This window comes from Asterias rubens, chromosome 1 (assembly GCF_902459465.1).
Source record: "Asterias rubens chromosome 1, eAstRub1.3, whole genome shotgun sequence".
Classification (NCBI taxonomy): domain Eukaryota; kingdom Metazoa; phylum Echinodermata; class Asteroidea; order Forcipulatida; family Asteriidae; genus Asterias; species Asterias rubens.
The window spans coordinates 18,201,974-18,220,531 of record NC_047062.1 but is presented as its reverse complement, the minus strand read 5'-3'; the positions used below and the strand labels follow the sequence as shown (position 1 = coordinate 18,220,531).

General features: G+C 37.6%; 2 protein-coding genes across 3 annotated transcripts in view; one reads left to right on the top strand and one right to left on the bottom strand.

Annotated features, from left to right (window-relative positions):
- The window catches only part of LOC117300683 (SERTA domain-containing protein 2-like), a 32,154-nt gene extending 20,659 nt beyond the window's left edge, over positions 1-11,495 (bottom strand). The window contains exon 1 of one of the 2 annotated variants that reach the window (XM_033784412.1): positions 11,247-11,495. The gene's annotated coding sequence lies outside the window, so the exon portion shown is untranslated. Of the gene's footprint in view, positions 1-544; positions 833-11,246 lie in introns of those variants that run through there. The other variant, XM_033784428.1, reaches the window with a different exon arrangement.
- A 2,995-nt stretch (positions 11,496-14,490) lies between these two features.
- Positions 14,491-15,763, top strand: LOC117300732. Its single transcript, XM_033784518.1, has 2 exons — positions 14,491-15,049; positions 15,534-15,763. Exons 1-2 carry the CDS (start codon positions 14,565-14,567, stop codon positions 15,580-15,582), a joined length of 534 nt encoding a protein of 177 aa, XP_033640409.1. The 5' UTR covers positions 14,491-14,564; the 3' UTR covers positions 15,583-15,763.
- Positions 15,764-18,558: the final 2,795 nt, after the last annotated feature.

The window sequence follows — 18,558 nt, the reverse complement described above, 5'->3', positions numbered from 1 at the left end:
GATTACCAAACTAATTATACCAAGAGTATACCTTCCCTTGGACTTGAAAAACAAACTAATTTTGATTCACTTGATAGTTAAGAATCTTAAACAGTACATTCATGTTCAATTACTGAAGCCTATACATTAAAATCAAACCCAGGACGATGTATTTAGTCATAAATACCTTGATTTTAACCACACCCAAAATGACCCCAGGGATGGCCTTGTTCACTACTACTAAACTCAATAACCTACACAATAGTTAGAAGAACAGTAACTTTGTTTCAACACAGTTAAATTGTTAATGAATTGTTCTTCTTTGGCAGTGATTTCCCAGATCACACACCGCTGCTGCACTATGATGGACGGAGCATACCCTTCACATTGTACCAGGTGAACATTATAGAGTGTATGATTACACATGAGGTTGAGTGACAAAGAGATCAACTTGGGTATACACATACACACTGAACCATGGGCACCTAATCCATGCTACGGCTACACACTAAAGCCCTCCCAGTGTATGTAAACCCATGAATAGAATCACAGATAAAGAACCCACCTTTCTGTTCCCACTTTATCACTCCAGCACAACGACAATCCGGGGTACCGTACAATCCGGCAGTAAACTGCACATCTCTGGGCCCTCGGAGCTCATCAAGTCCCCCACCGGACACCCCACAGCACTTAACATGTGTAAATCCGTATTACTTCAGTCAATGGAAGGGTGGGATAAGTTTTGAGCTCTGGGCCAGTTTCCGTTAGCAATCATGAGTTAGTACGGCGTGCCAGTGTGTGTGTATGGAACGGCAATGAGAGAGCATTAGTAATATAAGTCTGGACTGTTTGTGAGGCACGCGTGCAGCAGTGACTCACTGTTACTGTTGTGATTCATAGAAAAACTGTCACCAAAAAAGTTGAACGTTTGTCTGCAACTGGTGATTGTTCAGACTTTCAATTTTCTGGTGGTTTTCTTGACCAAGTATTCACAGTGAAGTAGTTGTCTTTGTACTATGGATGCATGCAAGCCGTACACAGATCATCTGATTTTATGTACAGTACACAAATCATCTGATTTTATGTACAGTACACTATACATCCTATTTTGAAAAATTTGAGTATTTTAGACTTGTGTCATCAATTCTAAGAAAAAAAAACCTGCTCAGTAAAGTACTTTGACATAAACAATTCTTTAAAAAAAATTGTGTTCGTACAAGATTGTACTTTAAAGATCTTACAATCTTTTCTCTGAACATTCAAAACCAATAGTTTAGTTTAGTTTAGTATAGTTTGTTTTCATTCTCTTAGTATAGTTTGTTTTCATTCTCTCATTTACAATTAACGTAAAAATCTTTGGGCTTGGTGAAATACTTTGACATAAACATTCTTACAACAAATGGTATTCGAACAACATTGTGCTTTGCAGATCTTACTATCTTTTCTCTGAACATTCAAAATCAATAGTTAGTTTAGTTTTGTTATTCTCCAACTGGTGTTTGATGACTGGACAAACATCATAAACATTTTGTTGGGAGACTCTCTTTGTGTCTTTCATCAGAGGATTGACCCAGATTATTCAGAATGTGTCATCACGAGGTCCGAGGTCATGAAAGTTGAGTTTAAGGTCATTCTATAATTTGAATGTCAAAGTATCTTCATGAAAGTGACAGGACAACTTTAGTGACAATATATTTTTACAGAAAGATTACAAAAACATATACTTTTCAAAAAGTTTGCCGTCCAGTACAAAAAGTCCATGTTCATATCTTTCTAGAAAAAACCATGCTTAAAATATCAAAAGCTTGCCCATAGTAAATTTGAGACATACATTTTACAGACTGATTGAAAAACATTCAACAGTTTGTCGTCCATGTTATGGTGGTACAAATAGTTAATGTCTTATTTGTGTTATGGTTCTTAATAGTGTACGTTCAACCTTTAATGTGTGTTTTGGGGGTTTTGTTTTTTATATCAATAGTTTTCACTGGTTTAAATTGCTGTGGTTTCAACCATTTGTACATAATCTGCCTTGTCATTTTGTCAAGTAATCTTTATATTTTTAAATTATTGTATAATTGTATATTTCTCTTAATATTTTGATATGGAGCTGGTCTGCTACTGTAATTGCCTGCAAAGGATGATTACAGTTTTTTTAATTGAATTGAATTGAACAGTAGGTCCATGTCCAAATTGTCCATATCTTTCTAGAAAGATAATGCTTGAAATTTTCTAAACCACATCTATAGGGATGTTGGTACTCCATAAACCTATTTGGGAAAGTGGTTTAAAAGTTTATTCATAAATACCCCAGACAGTTTCTCTACTCCTATTGGTGGAGAGCTCGTCACGTGGGGGTGTTTAAACGGTTGATAATGACCAGTGTTTATGACCGGCTGGCTTTCACGAGTCAGGCACGCAAGATTATCACGTTCATAGCTAATAGTAACAATAATTGGCCATAGGCTGCTTGAGCAAACCTGTGACTTGGTAATAATTTACTGTCTGAGCTCAATAGGTCGTCGAATTTGCGAGATAATAATGAAAGAAAAAGACACCCTTGTCACAAGAAGTTGTGTGCTTTCTGATGCTTGATTTCGAGACCTCAAATTCTAAACTTGAGGTCTCGAAATCAAACTCGTGGAAAAATTACTCCTTTCTCGAAAACTACCCCACTTCAGAAGGAGCTGTTTCTCACAATGTTTTATACCATCAACCTCTCCCCATTACTCGTAATCAAGAAAGGTTTTATGATGACAATTATTTTGAGTAATTATCAAAAATGTCCACTGCCTTTAAACGGCCGTCTAAGAACTCGCCGCTACCCTTTTATTCCCTTATTTATATTTTTGCCAAAAAAAGTTAATGGCCTGACATTTCGACCCTACCAGAGTCCTCCCCGAAGGCTAAAAATAAGAACAGAAAAAAAAGAGACTCGTCAATTAAAAGCGAATGAAGAAGTTACAAAGTACCACATTTACTATCTGAAAAAGAACAGTTAAAAAAAAAAATGACATTTTACATGCCAATAATTAGCACAGTTCCCTAATAGCATCAAAAACCATCGGCCATTACAATTGTGTGTACGAAATCTGCCTGAACTTTTAAGTTATTTTTAGCACAATTGGCTCCTACGTTTGTAGCTATAGCGGACGGTGCTATTTAAAATCATTGAAAGTTTTTCTATACTTGTTTCCCACTTCCTAAGCCATGATATTAGAGCTAAGGTGGTGTAGCGATCCTCACCCTACTACAAGATCCATCATAATTATTCCGTCTGGATGACTTCCTTTATTTTGATACAAATAATGATGGTGCTAAGGTGCTGAGAAACTCTGTCATTACACTGGAGGACAACAACACTCGCGTCTTGAACTCTGTTTAAAATTAAGAAAGTATTACGCAACCCGCTGTGAACTGCAAGAACCTTGGCCTCTTGTCACCAATCAGGCTTGGTGGTCTAGTGGCACAGGTAAGACATGATTGGTGGGGGACGTGGGTTCGAATCTCACTCGAGTAGGTAGTATGCCTGTGGGGCTTTTCATTTTTATGCTTTTTAAACTTTCATAAGACCATAAATATTGTAAAGACCAGTCAAGCTGTTTTCTTCAAATATAACACTTGTTGAACATATTTTGACTTGAAAAAAAATCTGGGGACAAAATAAATCTTCACTCATATAATTTCCATTTCCATAATGCTCACTTAGTGTAAAAAGTTCTACTTGTTTCAATAAGTCCTGTTAATATACCATGCATCTTGCGTCACAATTTGGAAAACAGAACGTACTGATTCTATGCTTCATCAAAAATTCATTTCGCATACACTTTTGCAAAAAGTATGAACCGTGCTTTATTACTGTATGATTTACTGGCATTATGCACATTGCTCAAGTCACTGGACTTGGGGCCAGTGATCTAGAAGGGATGCCAACTCTCAACACTAGTTTGATTCGGCGTTATTTGATTGAAATACCGCGTTTATAATATGAAATATTGACTTGGTGAAAAGGCAAGCAGACCATGAAAAGGACTTACAAGTACAGAAACTTGCCAACTTAAAGGTGGAGTTTTACTATGGTACAAGCATCTAGTGAAATTATTTCATCTGAAATGCCCATTGATTAGAAATGATGAAAACATTTGAATCTGAGAAAAGATTCATGAATAAACCGTTTCTAAGATTTATGCGGGTTGGTGAGATGAGTTGCGTTTACCAGAGATGCGTTTGGTAACTGCTGTCACCTCACTAAATATGAATTCATTTGACGATCAGTGTTTTCACAGCAAGTAGACATTGTATTCAGCTGGAACTTTCACAACTGATTTTAATTGTATCTTTCTTGATAATTTTACATTTAAATCAACATTACCTTGAAAAAGAAAACAACCATGACCCTACCTTGAAGCCCCTTTTACACAAAGTATTTCTCCAGGAAATTACCACGAAAATTTGGTTGACTTTTGCACCTGTTGAATTGCTAACCCTGAAAAACTCCTGGGAAATGTCAACTCCTGGGAAATTGCTACCCCTGTTTAGGGTAGGGTTAGGCGACTTTGGCTACAGCTATGGCTACATCAGTGTGTCTCTGTCATTGAAGAATAGGCAGAAGTGCGCGATCTAGCCATAGCTGTTGCCGAAGTCACTGTTTGAGAAACTGAGAACTCATTTTCTCAAGGAAAGGAGGTGACGTTCGAAATCCCAGGCCCTGTTGGCTCTAGTGTGAACAGGGTTTTTAATATTCCCAAGGCAAAGTAAACATTCTGCCCTGGGGACTTTTATATCAACTCTTTCAAGCACTGACCGGTCACAAGCAACCAGTTTAAATCCCTTCAGAAAATTTGTTGTAAAACGAAAAATAAAGACCCCACAGCCACACAGTTTTCAGAATGGGAAATCTTGAAAGGACTCTTGAAAGTGCTATTGTAACTTTTCTTGTGCAAAAGACACAAGTAAAAAATTAATGTATATTATCATCAACTTATCACTAAAAGAAAAATGGTGCAGAAACTACTGATGTTGCCAATTAATTTTAAACTCAACACCGTGTGTATCATCCAGATTAAAATCACTTGACTTGATTGATTTGGTTTGATTAGATTGATCTAAAAGTTAAATTTCCCGTTGGCCTTACTCAAATCATTGATAAAACAAAATTATCAAAAATATCAAAATCATCTTGCTATTTGTTGCTATTCTTTAAACAATTGGTCAGCTATTCAGCTACACTCTACATAAGTCAAAATCAAATTAATATTCTAGTTTTTTTTAATTGCCTCTAAAAAAAATACCCATAAATGTATAAACCATGAAGTTACATATTTTACGGCATGCAAATAAGGATTTAATGTATGGTGGTGGCTGGCGTCAGAGTTTAAATGTCAACTCAAGGCAGTAATTTACTAACGACATCAAAGACGTCACAACTGCAATATCAGATGACACAGGGACACACGGCCCACAAAGCATACGTGTACAATACATGTGTGTTTCATTAAATCAAATACAGTAACAGGGCAAACTCAAACTTATGGACTTTACTCCGCCATGGCAGTGGGCCAGTCAATTTATTTGTTTGAATAAAATTATACACACACCAAGTGCCTGGCAATTCAAAGTAATATCTAAGTGTTTGAGCATTTTGAACTATCAGCAATAATTATCTAGTTCAGAAGCTGAATTACTTTACAGGCATGTACAGACCTGCCGCAAATTTGTCTATGAAATATTGTGAAACAAGTTTAAACAGGGACTCAAGCCTGTAATTCAATTTTGAGTAGTTTTCTTTATGCAGTAATCAGAGGTATAGCCTACAATTTGGTATAATAAACTCACTCTTTCGTATTATGGTTTAGGAGATTAGGCTTAAAGAAAACATGTGTACAAATGCTATGGGGTTTTGGCGGAAACAAAGAATAATAATAATAATAATAATAATAATAAAAATAATAAAAATCTCGACGAAAACAATACCTGTTCCGACGGTAGGTCGGAACAGCTATAAGACTTTTTAAAAGTAGGAAGAATATCATGCCTGGTTTTAGGGTAGTATGGTATAGTATTCAAGACACTGACAATCTAACAGTGACCCTACACTTGTGGACAAATTGTTACATTTTTTTTCGCCATGAAAGCATTTAAAATCTCTCAGCAAATCTCGGCGACTGTGGCAATGTTCTCGCGGGACTGCTGTTCTCATGAGATCAGTTAGTCTCATGCAGAGCAGCAGTCTTTCGAGGGTGAATGTGAGAGAGCCGTTACGCTATCACTGCAACAAACATTTTATTGACTTGTCCACAAGTATACCAGTGACCCTGGATGGACGAATGCTGATGAATGTATGCAACACAATTTCAGTACAATGAAAGTCGTCAATGTGAATAAAGCTGTCTCCGACGCCAAAATGAAAATCTTTAAAATTCAATTTAAAGAAGTATTGTTTTATATTCAATAACTCTTTCAAAGTTTCCTTGTATTTATTGATTCAAATATGAAATTCTGCTACAAAAAACAACTTCATACATAATGCTGTCTAAGATTCAGCACTTCATTTGACACAAACTGATAAAATGAACTGATTTCAACAACTTGACAGATGGGCAATAAGCAGTCAAAGCTTATCAAGTTGATAGCCATGAACTTGCTGACTTGACCAGGTGTTCTTTGTTCCTCTACCCAAGAGATTTTCCTTAATACTAATACCTATTTGACGTATTTTAGTTGTATTCTTTTAGTTTGAAGAATGTATCAGACAAAAAAAAATCAATCAGTGAAGCAGAGCTGAAAAAAATTGCGTCTTCCCATTGCAGTAAGGGAAGTTTAGTAGTACAATTGTGAGATCTTTAGGAAATGACTTAAATAGGCTAATCAGGGAGATTTCCAAATGTGTTGTCAGAACATGGAAAGATGGATTTACTTTCAGGGAACTTTCTGCAGAATCAGTGAGAGTTGGCAGAGCAGCTCTGAGTGAGAGCATGACAATTAAGAAGACACCCCCCCAAAAAACGAACTACCATTTTTTCCCCGTTTTCATAATTGAATGTTCCCTAGTAGTGCCTCAATCTTAACACACCTGGTTGCTACTGGATACCATACTTCACTTCAGTGGGTAGCTAGCTAGACCCTAGGGATGGTCTTTTTGACTTCACAAAAGCTGCTGCGGTCACACTCAGGTGAAGAAATAACAACTGTTTGCCCTTTGTACAGCAGAATGCAGCTCACCTAAATGTTACATCACTGCTATTGTTAGTTAAATGTTTGAAATTCCTTAAGTCACAGATCATGAGCGCAGTGATCAACAACAACTACATGAACACCTTTAGTTTCAACACCACTGCTATTAGAGCAACAGTTGAAAGAACATTTAAGTATACATTAATGTACCAGTGGGTTTTCTTTTGGGGGGGGGGGGAAACTATAGATACTGGTAAACTTGCGGGTACATCCGACCATGTAATACTTCTCTATTGAGAGAGTGTTGGCTCTGAAAAGAGCCGGTTTGGTCTTGACGTTTCAAACAGTTTACTCTGCTCGTTTTCAGGAGAAAGCTGTCATATATGCCTAATGCCTTACATTTATTTTCACAATCTAGATTTCTATAAAACACACTGACTATTACAACCAACCTGTGAACAACATCTTCGTACTTCGTACTGACCCAACATCATCACAATAATCTTGGTTCGCTGTTTTTTCGAGTCAGTGTCCCTGTGTGTTATTCATTGAATTGAGCTTTTTGAGTTTTAGGCGATGTGGCGTTTACCTGCTTACCATAATTTTGACATGCAATTTGAATCCCAAAATTGCTAGCATGGCAGACTGTAAAACCGCCTGTAGCATTGGTGCAAGAGGTCAGTGGTTTAAAACAAAATTTAAATCAGCTAATTTCAATTGCAGATTAAATAAAAAGCAAATTATGATTTTGGAAATCTTCAGATGCTTGACTGAGATGGTATTTCATGAGAAACATTAGTATTAAACTTAAAAACCTGTGAGCTTTCAAATCGAATCTAATAAATTTTGTTTCGTCCTTATAATTAAAAAACCTGGGTCCAATTTCATATTAAGCCTATAAGGCCAAACAAAATAAATGTTGTGTTTACGGTAACCCGACCGACCTGAATTTTTTGCGGCCGAATTGCCGACCTCAAAACATTTTTCTAAATATTTTGTGAGTTGGTAAAATTTAAAATGACAACTTATAAACTTTTATATTTTACCACTTTCCAACATGAGGGTTTATTTAAACTTTATGAGTCGAACAAGGTTAGTATCAGCCCTGATACTTCACCCACGACGGCAACGACGGCAATTGCCGTCGTTGCCCCACCGATTGCCGCAATGCCCTTCAAAAACCCGGCAATGATTGCCGTGCCCTTTTCTCATCATTGCCGCCGTGCCCTTCCTCCCGAAAAAAAATTATATTCAACGTTGCCCAAGTTCGAAAATAAGCCAAAACGTCCCGATGTCTGTGTAAATTTTTACGCAAAGAAATATACCCCAATTTCACGCACGTAAGGCACAACAGCAGATTTCAGGCCCGTTGCGACAAAAAAATACTCGAAACATCGAACGCTAGAGGGCGTTTCGGAACAGCGATAGCGTGAGTTTAAACGCCCTCTAGTGGTAAAATTACGCGAACCAACGCTAAACGCCTTGAGTTGAAGACTCAACGTGTTTGTGCATGCTGGGATAGTGGTTTTCCCCATGCTTGGTACATGTGATGTACCATCATGTACAGCATAGTCGTCGCGCACCGCATGCATTTATTTTGTCAACATCGTGTCAAAATGGAACAGTTACGTGGGAATTTTAGCGTCTTTACGAAAAAATACACAACGTGCATGACCAATAGTAGGATTACGTATGAACAAAAATTATTTATTGTGTATTGTAAGTAGTTTATTTTGTTGAGTTAGATGAATGCTTTCTTTTTTCATTGGGTAACAGTTAGAAAATGGAAAAATTGAAAGAACTATTTTTTGCAGGCAACTCGGAGGTTTTTTTTTAAACTGCCGTCGTGCCCTTCGCAACTTTTTTATGATTGCAGTGATGCCCTTCCAAATTTTTGAAAATTGCCTTGTTGCCCTAAATTTTTACAAAAAGTCAAGGCAAAACTGCCGTGCCCCTTAAAAGCCGAAGTATCAGGGCTGTAGTATAATGGTAACGGATTTAAAATATTAACAAATAACTCAAAATTCAAGAACTTAAATATAAAAATAAAATTACAAAATAAAATTATTTTCCTACCTACCTACCTGGAATTTTTTCGGGCCGTTACCGTAAACACAACATTTATTTTGTTTGGCCTAAACACAAAACCTACTAAGCATAGGAACATCTTGCTTAGCTAGGTTACTAGCAAGATTACAGGATTAGCCAACATTCCATAATGTTTACATTACATTGTTTTGGGACAGGTGCCGATTCATTTTTTGCTTAGCAAAGAAATTTGATATCAACAATATTTTCTTAAAACAGCTTTGTTTTAAATAAATTTTATAAATAAACCTACTTTTCAATAAAACATCAATGACAAATAAGAGATTCTAATTCTAATAAATGGTCCAATTGATAGTATCAGTCTGAGAGCTAGATTTCAATCTAAATGCAAACAAGGGTAAGTTTAACTTCTTTTAACTTGAATAAAACTAACTGTCTAAAAGATTGACGTATATCGATGACGTTTATCAACGACGTTTATCAAAGAATACATTTACAAGCAAGTTGGAACGTGTCATTATAATGAAATTCTGCAATCTATTTCTTATGTATTTTCCACTTCAGTGTTTAATGTGAAGGTGAATGTAAAAGACTTTATGTCACATTTATGTCACATTTTTACGGCTATATTTGAGTATGGATGATTGGCACTGAGCAGCATGCTTAAGTGTCATTATAATGAAATTCTGCAATCTATTTCTTATGTATTTTCCACTTCAGTGTTTAATGTGAAGGTGAATGTAAAAGACTTTATGTCACATTTATGTCACATTTTTACGGCTATATTTGAGTATGGATGATTGGCACTGAGCAGCATGCTTAAATGTTAAAATGTCAAGTATGACCCGCGGCTTTAGGCTTTTACCAGTAGTTAGGGCCAATGCTTTTAGTTTTCCCTGATCTTTATGGCACAAATTGCCACAAAATATGACCACATGTTGGCTGGGGGAAAATGCCCTGTTATAATCAACATTTCATAAAAACTACAATCAATTCTCAGCCTGCACATTTGGTTCAAATTTGCTCTATAAATTTTCTCTGTTTATTGGTTCGATTGCTAAAACCATTTTGCAGATAGACAAAAGGCAATGTATTTGAATGTAACTTTGTGTTTTGACAGGTTTCCGCATCCTGCCACAACTTTTGTAACTCAATATTTACCAAAAATATTATAATTATCTCATTAAAGTAAATTAGATTCTAATTTGTTTCATAATAAATGAAAAAGTGGTGGGAGGATACAGGTTGTTTTCTCTCTTTTTTTATGGAGACTTGATACTGAGTTCCCACAGTGAACAATAAACAATATTTATTGTCAAACTATTTATAATGTCTGCTACTTACACCGACCTTCAGTTAGTCTACCACTCACCAGAAAAGGCTTCAATATCCTACAGCAAATTACCTGTGTTAACCTACGCCTGCTGCCGTAGTGTTATCATTAATATAATAATGCACAAATCAAAATTTAGCACTCATTCTACAAAAAAATCCTACATGAGAGTGGCCTATAATGAATACACATCATGCACTTCAAAGAATTAAAATTAAGTTGTGTTGTGTTGTGTTGTGTTGTGGGCAGACCAGTGATGCAACACAAGGAAATACAAGTTCAGAGTACACAATAAAAAGGATTTTCTTGATCTGATGGAAGGTTATTTTTCAAACTTATCACAGTTGGGCCTATAAAGTAATAATGGTCATTATCTGTAATTCCCAATCTTGATATTGAATGATATTCTGCTTCATGCTAAATCTCATACGTAACCATCTGCTTTCTTGTAGGATGTTGTTGTTGTGGGGTTGGTCAATTTTGTGTTTAGTGTTTGTGAAAGCACCTTCAACCTTGCCAGCTTTCAACAAATCAAAGTAAAAATCTTCAGAAAATCACACCCTTTTAAAGCATCCATGGGGTTAAACGCAGTAGTAATTCGGACGTTATGTAAGTTCGTTAAAGAATAAAGATCAACAAATATCACACACATGACACAACTCACTAGGCCGTTTTAAATTGACTCTATCATAATCTACGTGACTCGTCTCACCTTGGTTGTTGACGATCCGTACTGCAAGTTGATTTTCAGTCCTTCACTCCGAGTTCAAACATCTGACTGGAAGATTTGGTGGGTTGTCTTTCGGATAAAACAGGCAAACCTCAAGATATTCTTAACTAATTACTTCTTTGTGTCTTTTGTCGTCAGTTGAATCGATCCAATAACTTGATAAAGGCGACCTAATAAATGGTTTTCTTCTGATCCCGCGGGAGATCCGACCTGTCGGTCGCACATTATCAAGCATCATGAAAACAACTAACTGTGACTGGTTTATTTGCGAAACAACTAGCACCGGCTATCTCGACTCACACACACACACGCACACCGTACCACCAACACAGCAGCAGCAGCAGCCAGTGCATAAATTGTACATGATGTGTACGGTGCACAAATACTGATGTACCCACACGGTGTTTTCTGCATATGTTATAGTCTTATATCAATACTCTCCTGCTATTAATATCTCCCGTGATCCATCGCCACAGGAGGGCGCGCTCTCACCATAGACTGCTATGGGAGTAATCTAACCACAGGAGTAGCAAGATAATAAACAACACAAGCGTCTTGAACCATTACTACAAACTATGCTTCTTGCATGCGTCGTAAACGTTTTGTGCATGCACGTCGTATAGTATGAAGTGACGTCCGAATACGGTCTAGGTGCAGACTCTCTTTATTAATTCCTAATTGCAGCTGGCCTGGATTCGGAACTTAGCCTTGTACTTGGCTAATACTAATTTTCATAGGATGGTGTGGAACAAAACCAACTTTTTGCAACAAAGGGAGACTTGAAGTTCATTATTATTAGGCATCATCAAAATGTTGCTTGAAAATGAAAAAGGGTCCCAGCGGGGAAAATAATTGTTTTATTACCGGGACCTCAAAGGGTAAAATTAGGAGTTGGGGTGGGGTCGGGTCGGGTCGGGTCGCGTCGGGTGTGTGGGATGGGAGGGGCGGGTCGTTCTTTGGGCCCTGGATGGAGCTAAGTAAAAGAGCTGCTTACGCAGAAAATTTTGCGTAATAAAAGTCCCTGCTAAGCAGAAATTAGCAGGAAACACAAATTGTACACGTGACATGGCATTTTGGCTGATAACCTCAATCGGGTATAAAGCCCAATATTGCTGTGCTTAGTACACTTAATTTGTTATGCTTATAAGCAGCTATGATATTGGACCCTGTCGTCATGCACAAAGTGGCTACAAAATAGTTACCATGTGTCATTTTTTTAAAAGTTGTATGCCTAGCGCAAACAGCTCTATAATATTGAGCCTTGCTTGTGAAAACCTGAAAAGAGCATAATAATTATGTTTAAAAACCCCTTTCCAATTTCCATTCGCCAAAAGTTGGTGTCTCCGTGGGTCAATTTAGGCATCTGATGCATGGGTAAGTGGGTTCGATGTCTGTTTTTAGAACACTACGAACTATCTTTATGTGACATCACTTTGTTTTTCCTCCATGCTCAACTCATGGACCGAGCACTGCATGCGAGTTAAGACTCATCTTATCTCTAGTTAGGACGAGTTACTCGTAGTCCTAAAACTTAGGACTCCCATTATGTTTTTAATCTGAGACTAGTCCTAAGTTAGGACTAGTCCTAACTCAAGTTACGAAATCGACCCCATGTCACATTGCATTTAAAAAATTGCGTGGGTGTGGCCATTGATGGTATCATTTTCCGTTTTGTTTTCGTTGGGTTGGTTGGGAAAACAGAAAATCATGTGTTCCCATCAACCCAAACTGCTGACAAATCCAAACAAGCTTGATCATGATCATGACGTTGCCATCCTGATTTCTCCCGTCAACATGTAACCAAAACTGAGGATGGGAGAAGATAGTTCGGTCCTTTCTGTAGCAATAATAGCACGGTTCTCACGAAAGGGGAGAGCATTATAGTAGCCATCTTCCTGTCCACCTCACACTCACCACACACTGTTTTGCCTACCATCTCCATCACTGGCAATCTCAAGATTGTTGTTTTTTTTTTTGTCACCGTATTCTGATTTCAATGAGAAAGTCAGTTCGAATAAAAATTGAAAGAATGGTTGTCTCATCTTTGATATTATAGTTTGGCTGTACTAACAATTGGATAGGATTGTGCTAACTCGCGGACTCATTTGATGGGAACAAGCGGGCGCACTTTTTGCTGTGCACTATAGTTTCCATTGCCACTTTGTAACACAAGTGACGTAAAATGCCAAAACTACTCTATCAGATGTGACTGCGTCTTATAACTTTGATAATAAAGCATCATCTATGAGTATTATCCGTGACTTAGCATCACAGGCCTACAACAGTACACCCTGCCGACCACGGTTGTTTTTTGCTTACGGTTTTTTGTTCTCCTAAAGATGCAAACTATTTTGCAAGTAAGACTCAACTATTTATTTAAGGTAATGCATGGTTGCCATACGATTATTTTTATAGACAAAATAAACTTGTTTTATGATGGGGGTTTTTCTTCTTCTGCTGACACTCAACAACTGGATAAGACTATAAAATCCTTCCTCAAAGCAGACACTCCTTGCACTGCAATTGTTTTTTATGTCGAAGGTATACACTTATGGCATGCAATTATGTCCTCTATGCAATACTGTGTCCGGAGGACAATATTGCATATGCAATAATGTCCGCCGGACGGTTCTGCATAATCTGCATAATGCAATTGTGTCATATGCAGTTGTGTCCGCCCCGTGCAAAACCGTCCTTGCCCTTGGTGGTTGACGGAACACGTTCGCCATTTTTTTACAAGCTAAAAAAAAAGTGAATGCCATGAATGACACGGGAAATGTTCGGCCGTTGGGTATTATTCGCTGCAATCATAATACGTGAATATTCATGCTGCATACTGTGTAGGATCAGTGCATGCACGCTCGCTTACGCACGCACATACAATCATGTACAGTCATGTACATGTCCATCTGACGCGACGGTTCTTGCATAGCCCCAATTGCATATGCAAAAGTGTCCGGAGCGGACAGTATTGCATGGCGGACACAATTGCATCTGACACCGGCCTTGAGGGGAGGATCTAGAAGTTGCGTGGAGATCAATGGAACTGAGCCACTATACACCACCAACAGAGGGCGCAATAATTAACTAATGTGACACTGGTAACCACTACTCGTGATAGACAATGCTCTCTGGCAGCGTACCATTTGCAGTGTGGTCATGACAACCCCACCAGCGTTGTGTCGTCTGCAATGTTTACAACAAGTTCCGGTATCGTGTTCTTCCTGTTAAAAGTTCAAAGTTTGACTTGGGTGAAAAAAAACACTTTTTGTGGATTCGTATTAAATAACTTCTAGCAACATGACAGCCCAGTGTATGGGAATCTTTGGGTCACACAAGTGGCTTTACCCGGATTATCTGGACAAGTATGACAACCAAGTTTTGAAGCCCCGCGAGGAGCAAAACGATACCGACATCCGCGGCTATAGCGCCGACACTGTGTGGGTGAACAAGCGGTACATCCCGACCGATCTCCGCAGCACAGCCCCGGTACCAAGACACAAACTCATGGCACCCAAGGCCTTACCCGGTGCAGAACCACACTGGGTTCCACTGGGCGAGTCTTCTTTGAGAGACATTTCAAGAGCGAATGAGGAATCTGGTATTTGTGTGACAGCACCAAGCACTCGGTGCGAGGAATGGTCAACGCTTCGCCAACTGTTGCCGTCCAAGGGGCGACCAATCACGTTTGGACCGCCTAACTGGGGAACAGGATCGGCACTGCCTCCCATCATGGTCAAACGAAAACAGACAAGACATCCACATATCAACAGCCCAATGACAAGGTACATGCGTGAATATTGTTAAGATGATACAGTCGACTCCAGTGATACTAATAGATAGTAAAGCCTTAATAAAGTAAAGGGGAGTATAAAACTTTCCTAGCCCTGACATTTTCAGTGATGCCCTTGCTTGCTTGGCCTTGGTTAGGCTTGCCCCACGTGCTGTGACAAACTCTTCGAATCTTGGCCACACAAGTGGGGGCCAAGGATTCAGAGAGTTTGCCACCCAAGTGGGGCTAGGCCTTGCTTGGCTTTTTCAGACTCATTATTTTGTCATTCAATGTTTTCCTAGATCATGATTATGATGGGACTGTTTTGAAACGTCCATACGGCATAGACTTTAAAAAAGTTTTGTTCAATAACAAATATTCTAAATGACTTGATTGATGATCTTCAAAGTACTTGGGATTCTGCAGTTTGCGCTTGATATTTCAAAATAAAGGTCTTGCAAGTAATGATTTATCAATATTCGCTTTTCTCTTCACAGATACACAGATGACATGCACCTGACAAATCGTCTCTTCAAGCTTCATTAACTACATTACAAGTTCATCCAACTTTCACTGACTGAGATGTTATAATTTTTTACATTTTTGACTTAAGTTTACATGTTTGTTTGAGTTCAGAACTTCGCCAAAAAGTGCTAGAAGAAGCCAGGGCCCAAATTCATAAATTCTGCTTGTATTGCAAGAAATGAGTGGGGTACCAGTCAGCAACAGTAGTGAATCATGGAGGAAGAAAATAAACATGGTATTTTGGCTGGTTACCTGTAATTGCTAAAAACAAAAGTGTTCTGTGCTTAGCAAGTGTTTGTGCTTACTTGCTTGATGAAATTGGGCTCAGGCAATACTATTGGTCACCTCAGTATTAAGCTAGGTATTTTCTTATCAGTTTGTGAGTTTACTCTTAATAATGTTTACTTGCCATAATGTATGATGGCAATAGACTGTGCAGGTCTAGCTTAAAGGCAGTGGACACTATTGGTAATTGTCAAAAACTAGCCTTCACAGTTGGTGTATCTCAACATATGCATAAAATAACAAACCTGTGAAAATTTGAGCTCAATCGCTCATCGAACTTGCGAGATAATAATGAAAGAAAAAAACACCCTTGTCACCTGAAGTTGTGTGCGTTTAGATGGTTGATTTCGAGACCTCAAATTCTAAACTTGAGGTCTTGAAATCAAATTCGTGGAAAATTACTTCTTTCTCGAAAACTATGGCACTTCAGAGGGAGCCGTTTCTCACAATGGTTTATACCATCAACCTCTCCCCATTACTCGTCACCAAGAAAGGTTTTATGCTCATAATTATTTTGAGTAATTACCAATAGTGTCCACTGCCTTTAACCAACAATTGGTATCATTAGTTCTAATTCTGCTAGTTCTGCTTTAGGGTGTAAAGAAAACAAAATCAGGCCTTTTAACTGGTCTAAACATTTGAATGCCTGGTCTAAACATTTGAATGCACAAGACTTGCAGACATATACATAATTATTTTTATAAATAAGTTCCAAATGTTCATACAGAGTGCAGGATGTATACAATTTGAGGTTTCCGTTACTATTGAGAAGAAAAAAATAAGAAGTCAAATAATTTTAGAAGTGTTATGGATTGTGAACAGCGCCCTCTACTAACTGGAGAAAAAAGTTGACTATAAGCCCAACCCACAATGATGATATATCAATGAGATTTACTGTCTGTCTGGAATTGTCCCCTCTAGTTGATCAATACAAACCATGTGATAATTACCCCAAATGTCCACCGCTTCTGTAAACCATTGTGTGCTCAATTTAGTTGTAAAAGACTTCTGTACACAAACTTTAAAGGCAGTGGACACTATTGGTAATTGTCAAAGACTAGCCTTCACAGTTGGTGTATTTCAACATGTGCATAAAATAACAAACCTGTGAAAATTTGAGCTCAATCGGTCATCGAAGTTGCGAGATAATAGTGAAAGAAAAACAACCCTTGCAACACGAAGTTGTGTGCGTTTAGGCTAGATGGTTGATTTCGAGACCTCAAGTTCTAAACTTGAGGTCTCAAAATCAAATTCGTGGAAAATTACTTCTTTCTCGAAAACTATGGCACTTCAGAGGGAGCCGTTTCTTACAATGTGTTATACCATCAACCGCTCCCCATTACTAGTCAGCAAGAAAGGTTTTACGCTAACAATTATTTTAAGTAATTACCAATAGTGTCCACTGCCTTTAAATAAAGACTGTCTCAATGTGTAACAGTCGTCACATAAAATATATAAATGGTCAGGTCACAATATAAAGAATATTATTTTGGTGAATGTGAATTTTTTAATGTAGTATCTTGTTGTTACTCATTGTTTTCGATTTTGGAAACTGTTAAGCGTTACACAGGGTTGGGAAGAGTGCATACTATTTTTATGTATGAATATTTTTGACAGCTGAATAGAATGTTGTTCATATTTGGTTTATGCCAGTATGTCCAGTATAAAAAAGCAAGGGTATCATAATTACAAGTTTGACTTGACTTTTAATATTTTGTATTGTTTTGTTTAAACCTTAACAATAATTGTTGTAACAACGAATTGGATGTGAACATGATACAAATCAACATATCAAGTTGTTGAAATAAAATTTATCAAATAGAAGAATGAGTAACAGCACTTGAGCAATGCATCAAACCACAGAGCTGTAAGAAAGGACAAACCGTTACATCAGTAGAGTCATTGGTGGGGCTCAAATCTTTATCGACTTTAGTAAGAAAGTTTATGCTAGAACTGTGAACCTTTTTCTTGTTCATTGAGCAATGAGCAATTCAGACATCCTATTTTTCACTACGACTCGCATCCTCTTTTAAAAATTCTTTGATCAAAAATTGTTTGTATACTTGCCTTTTTATGAACTAACATGATAACCTACAGCGTAGTTGTTAATAATCATTGTGTATGACCAGAACAAAATTGATGTGTGCTTTTCAAAGTGTGTGATTCCATTATGTGTAAATAGTTTGAGAACAAATTTATTTAAAAATAAATTTGCATGCAGTAAACAAGTAACTTTGTGTCCGGCTCATCATTACAACACAACTGAGAACAATTTCATGACTCTGCTTACTGTAAGCAAAGATTCTTCCTTTACCAAAGCCAGGATATTCTTCTGTTTTTCAAATGTCAATTCTCTTCTATTCCCAACCACATCATCACTTTTCAATGCAAGGAGTTTTTTGTTACTATTGGTTAATTTCTGTATTAGTTGCCGGTAGAGGACCCAACATTAACTGTCTCAGAGGGATTGGGAAAGTCTATGAATCTGGATCACAATTAGAATCTTGATGAATTTGGCATAGCTGCCTTGCAAATGGAAAGCAGATCAAAACAAGGCTAATTGATCCAGATGTCTGTTTGATCTCTTCTCCAGTAATTTGTGTTGCGTTATCCACAACTACATTAACAAAATCAAGACGATAAGAGATGTTAAATTTGCATCGGGGATAAAGAATATTAATTTTGGTTTTTACCAAAATCAAGACTAGTAAG

What these genes read in the sequence shown, in the direction of transcription:
- LOC117300732 (XM_033784518.1), top strand. Translation starts at nt 14,565, where the DNA reads ATGACAGCCCAGTGTATGGGAATCTTTGGGTCACACAAGTGGCTTTAC. An exon ending in ATCAACAGCCCAATGACAAG is followed by an intron (nt 15,050 to 15,533) that starts GTACATGCGTGA and finishes TTCTCTTCACAG; the next exon opens with ATACACAGATGACATGCACC.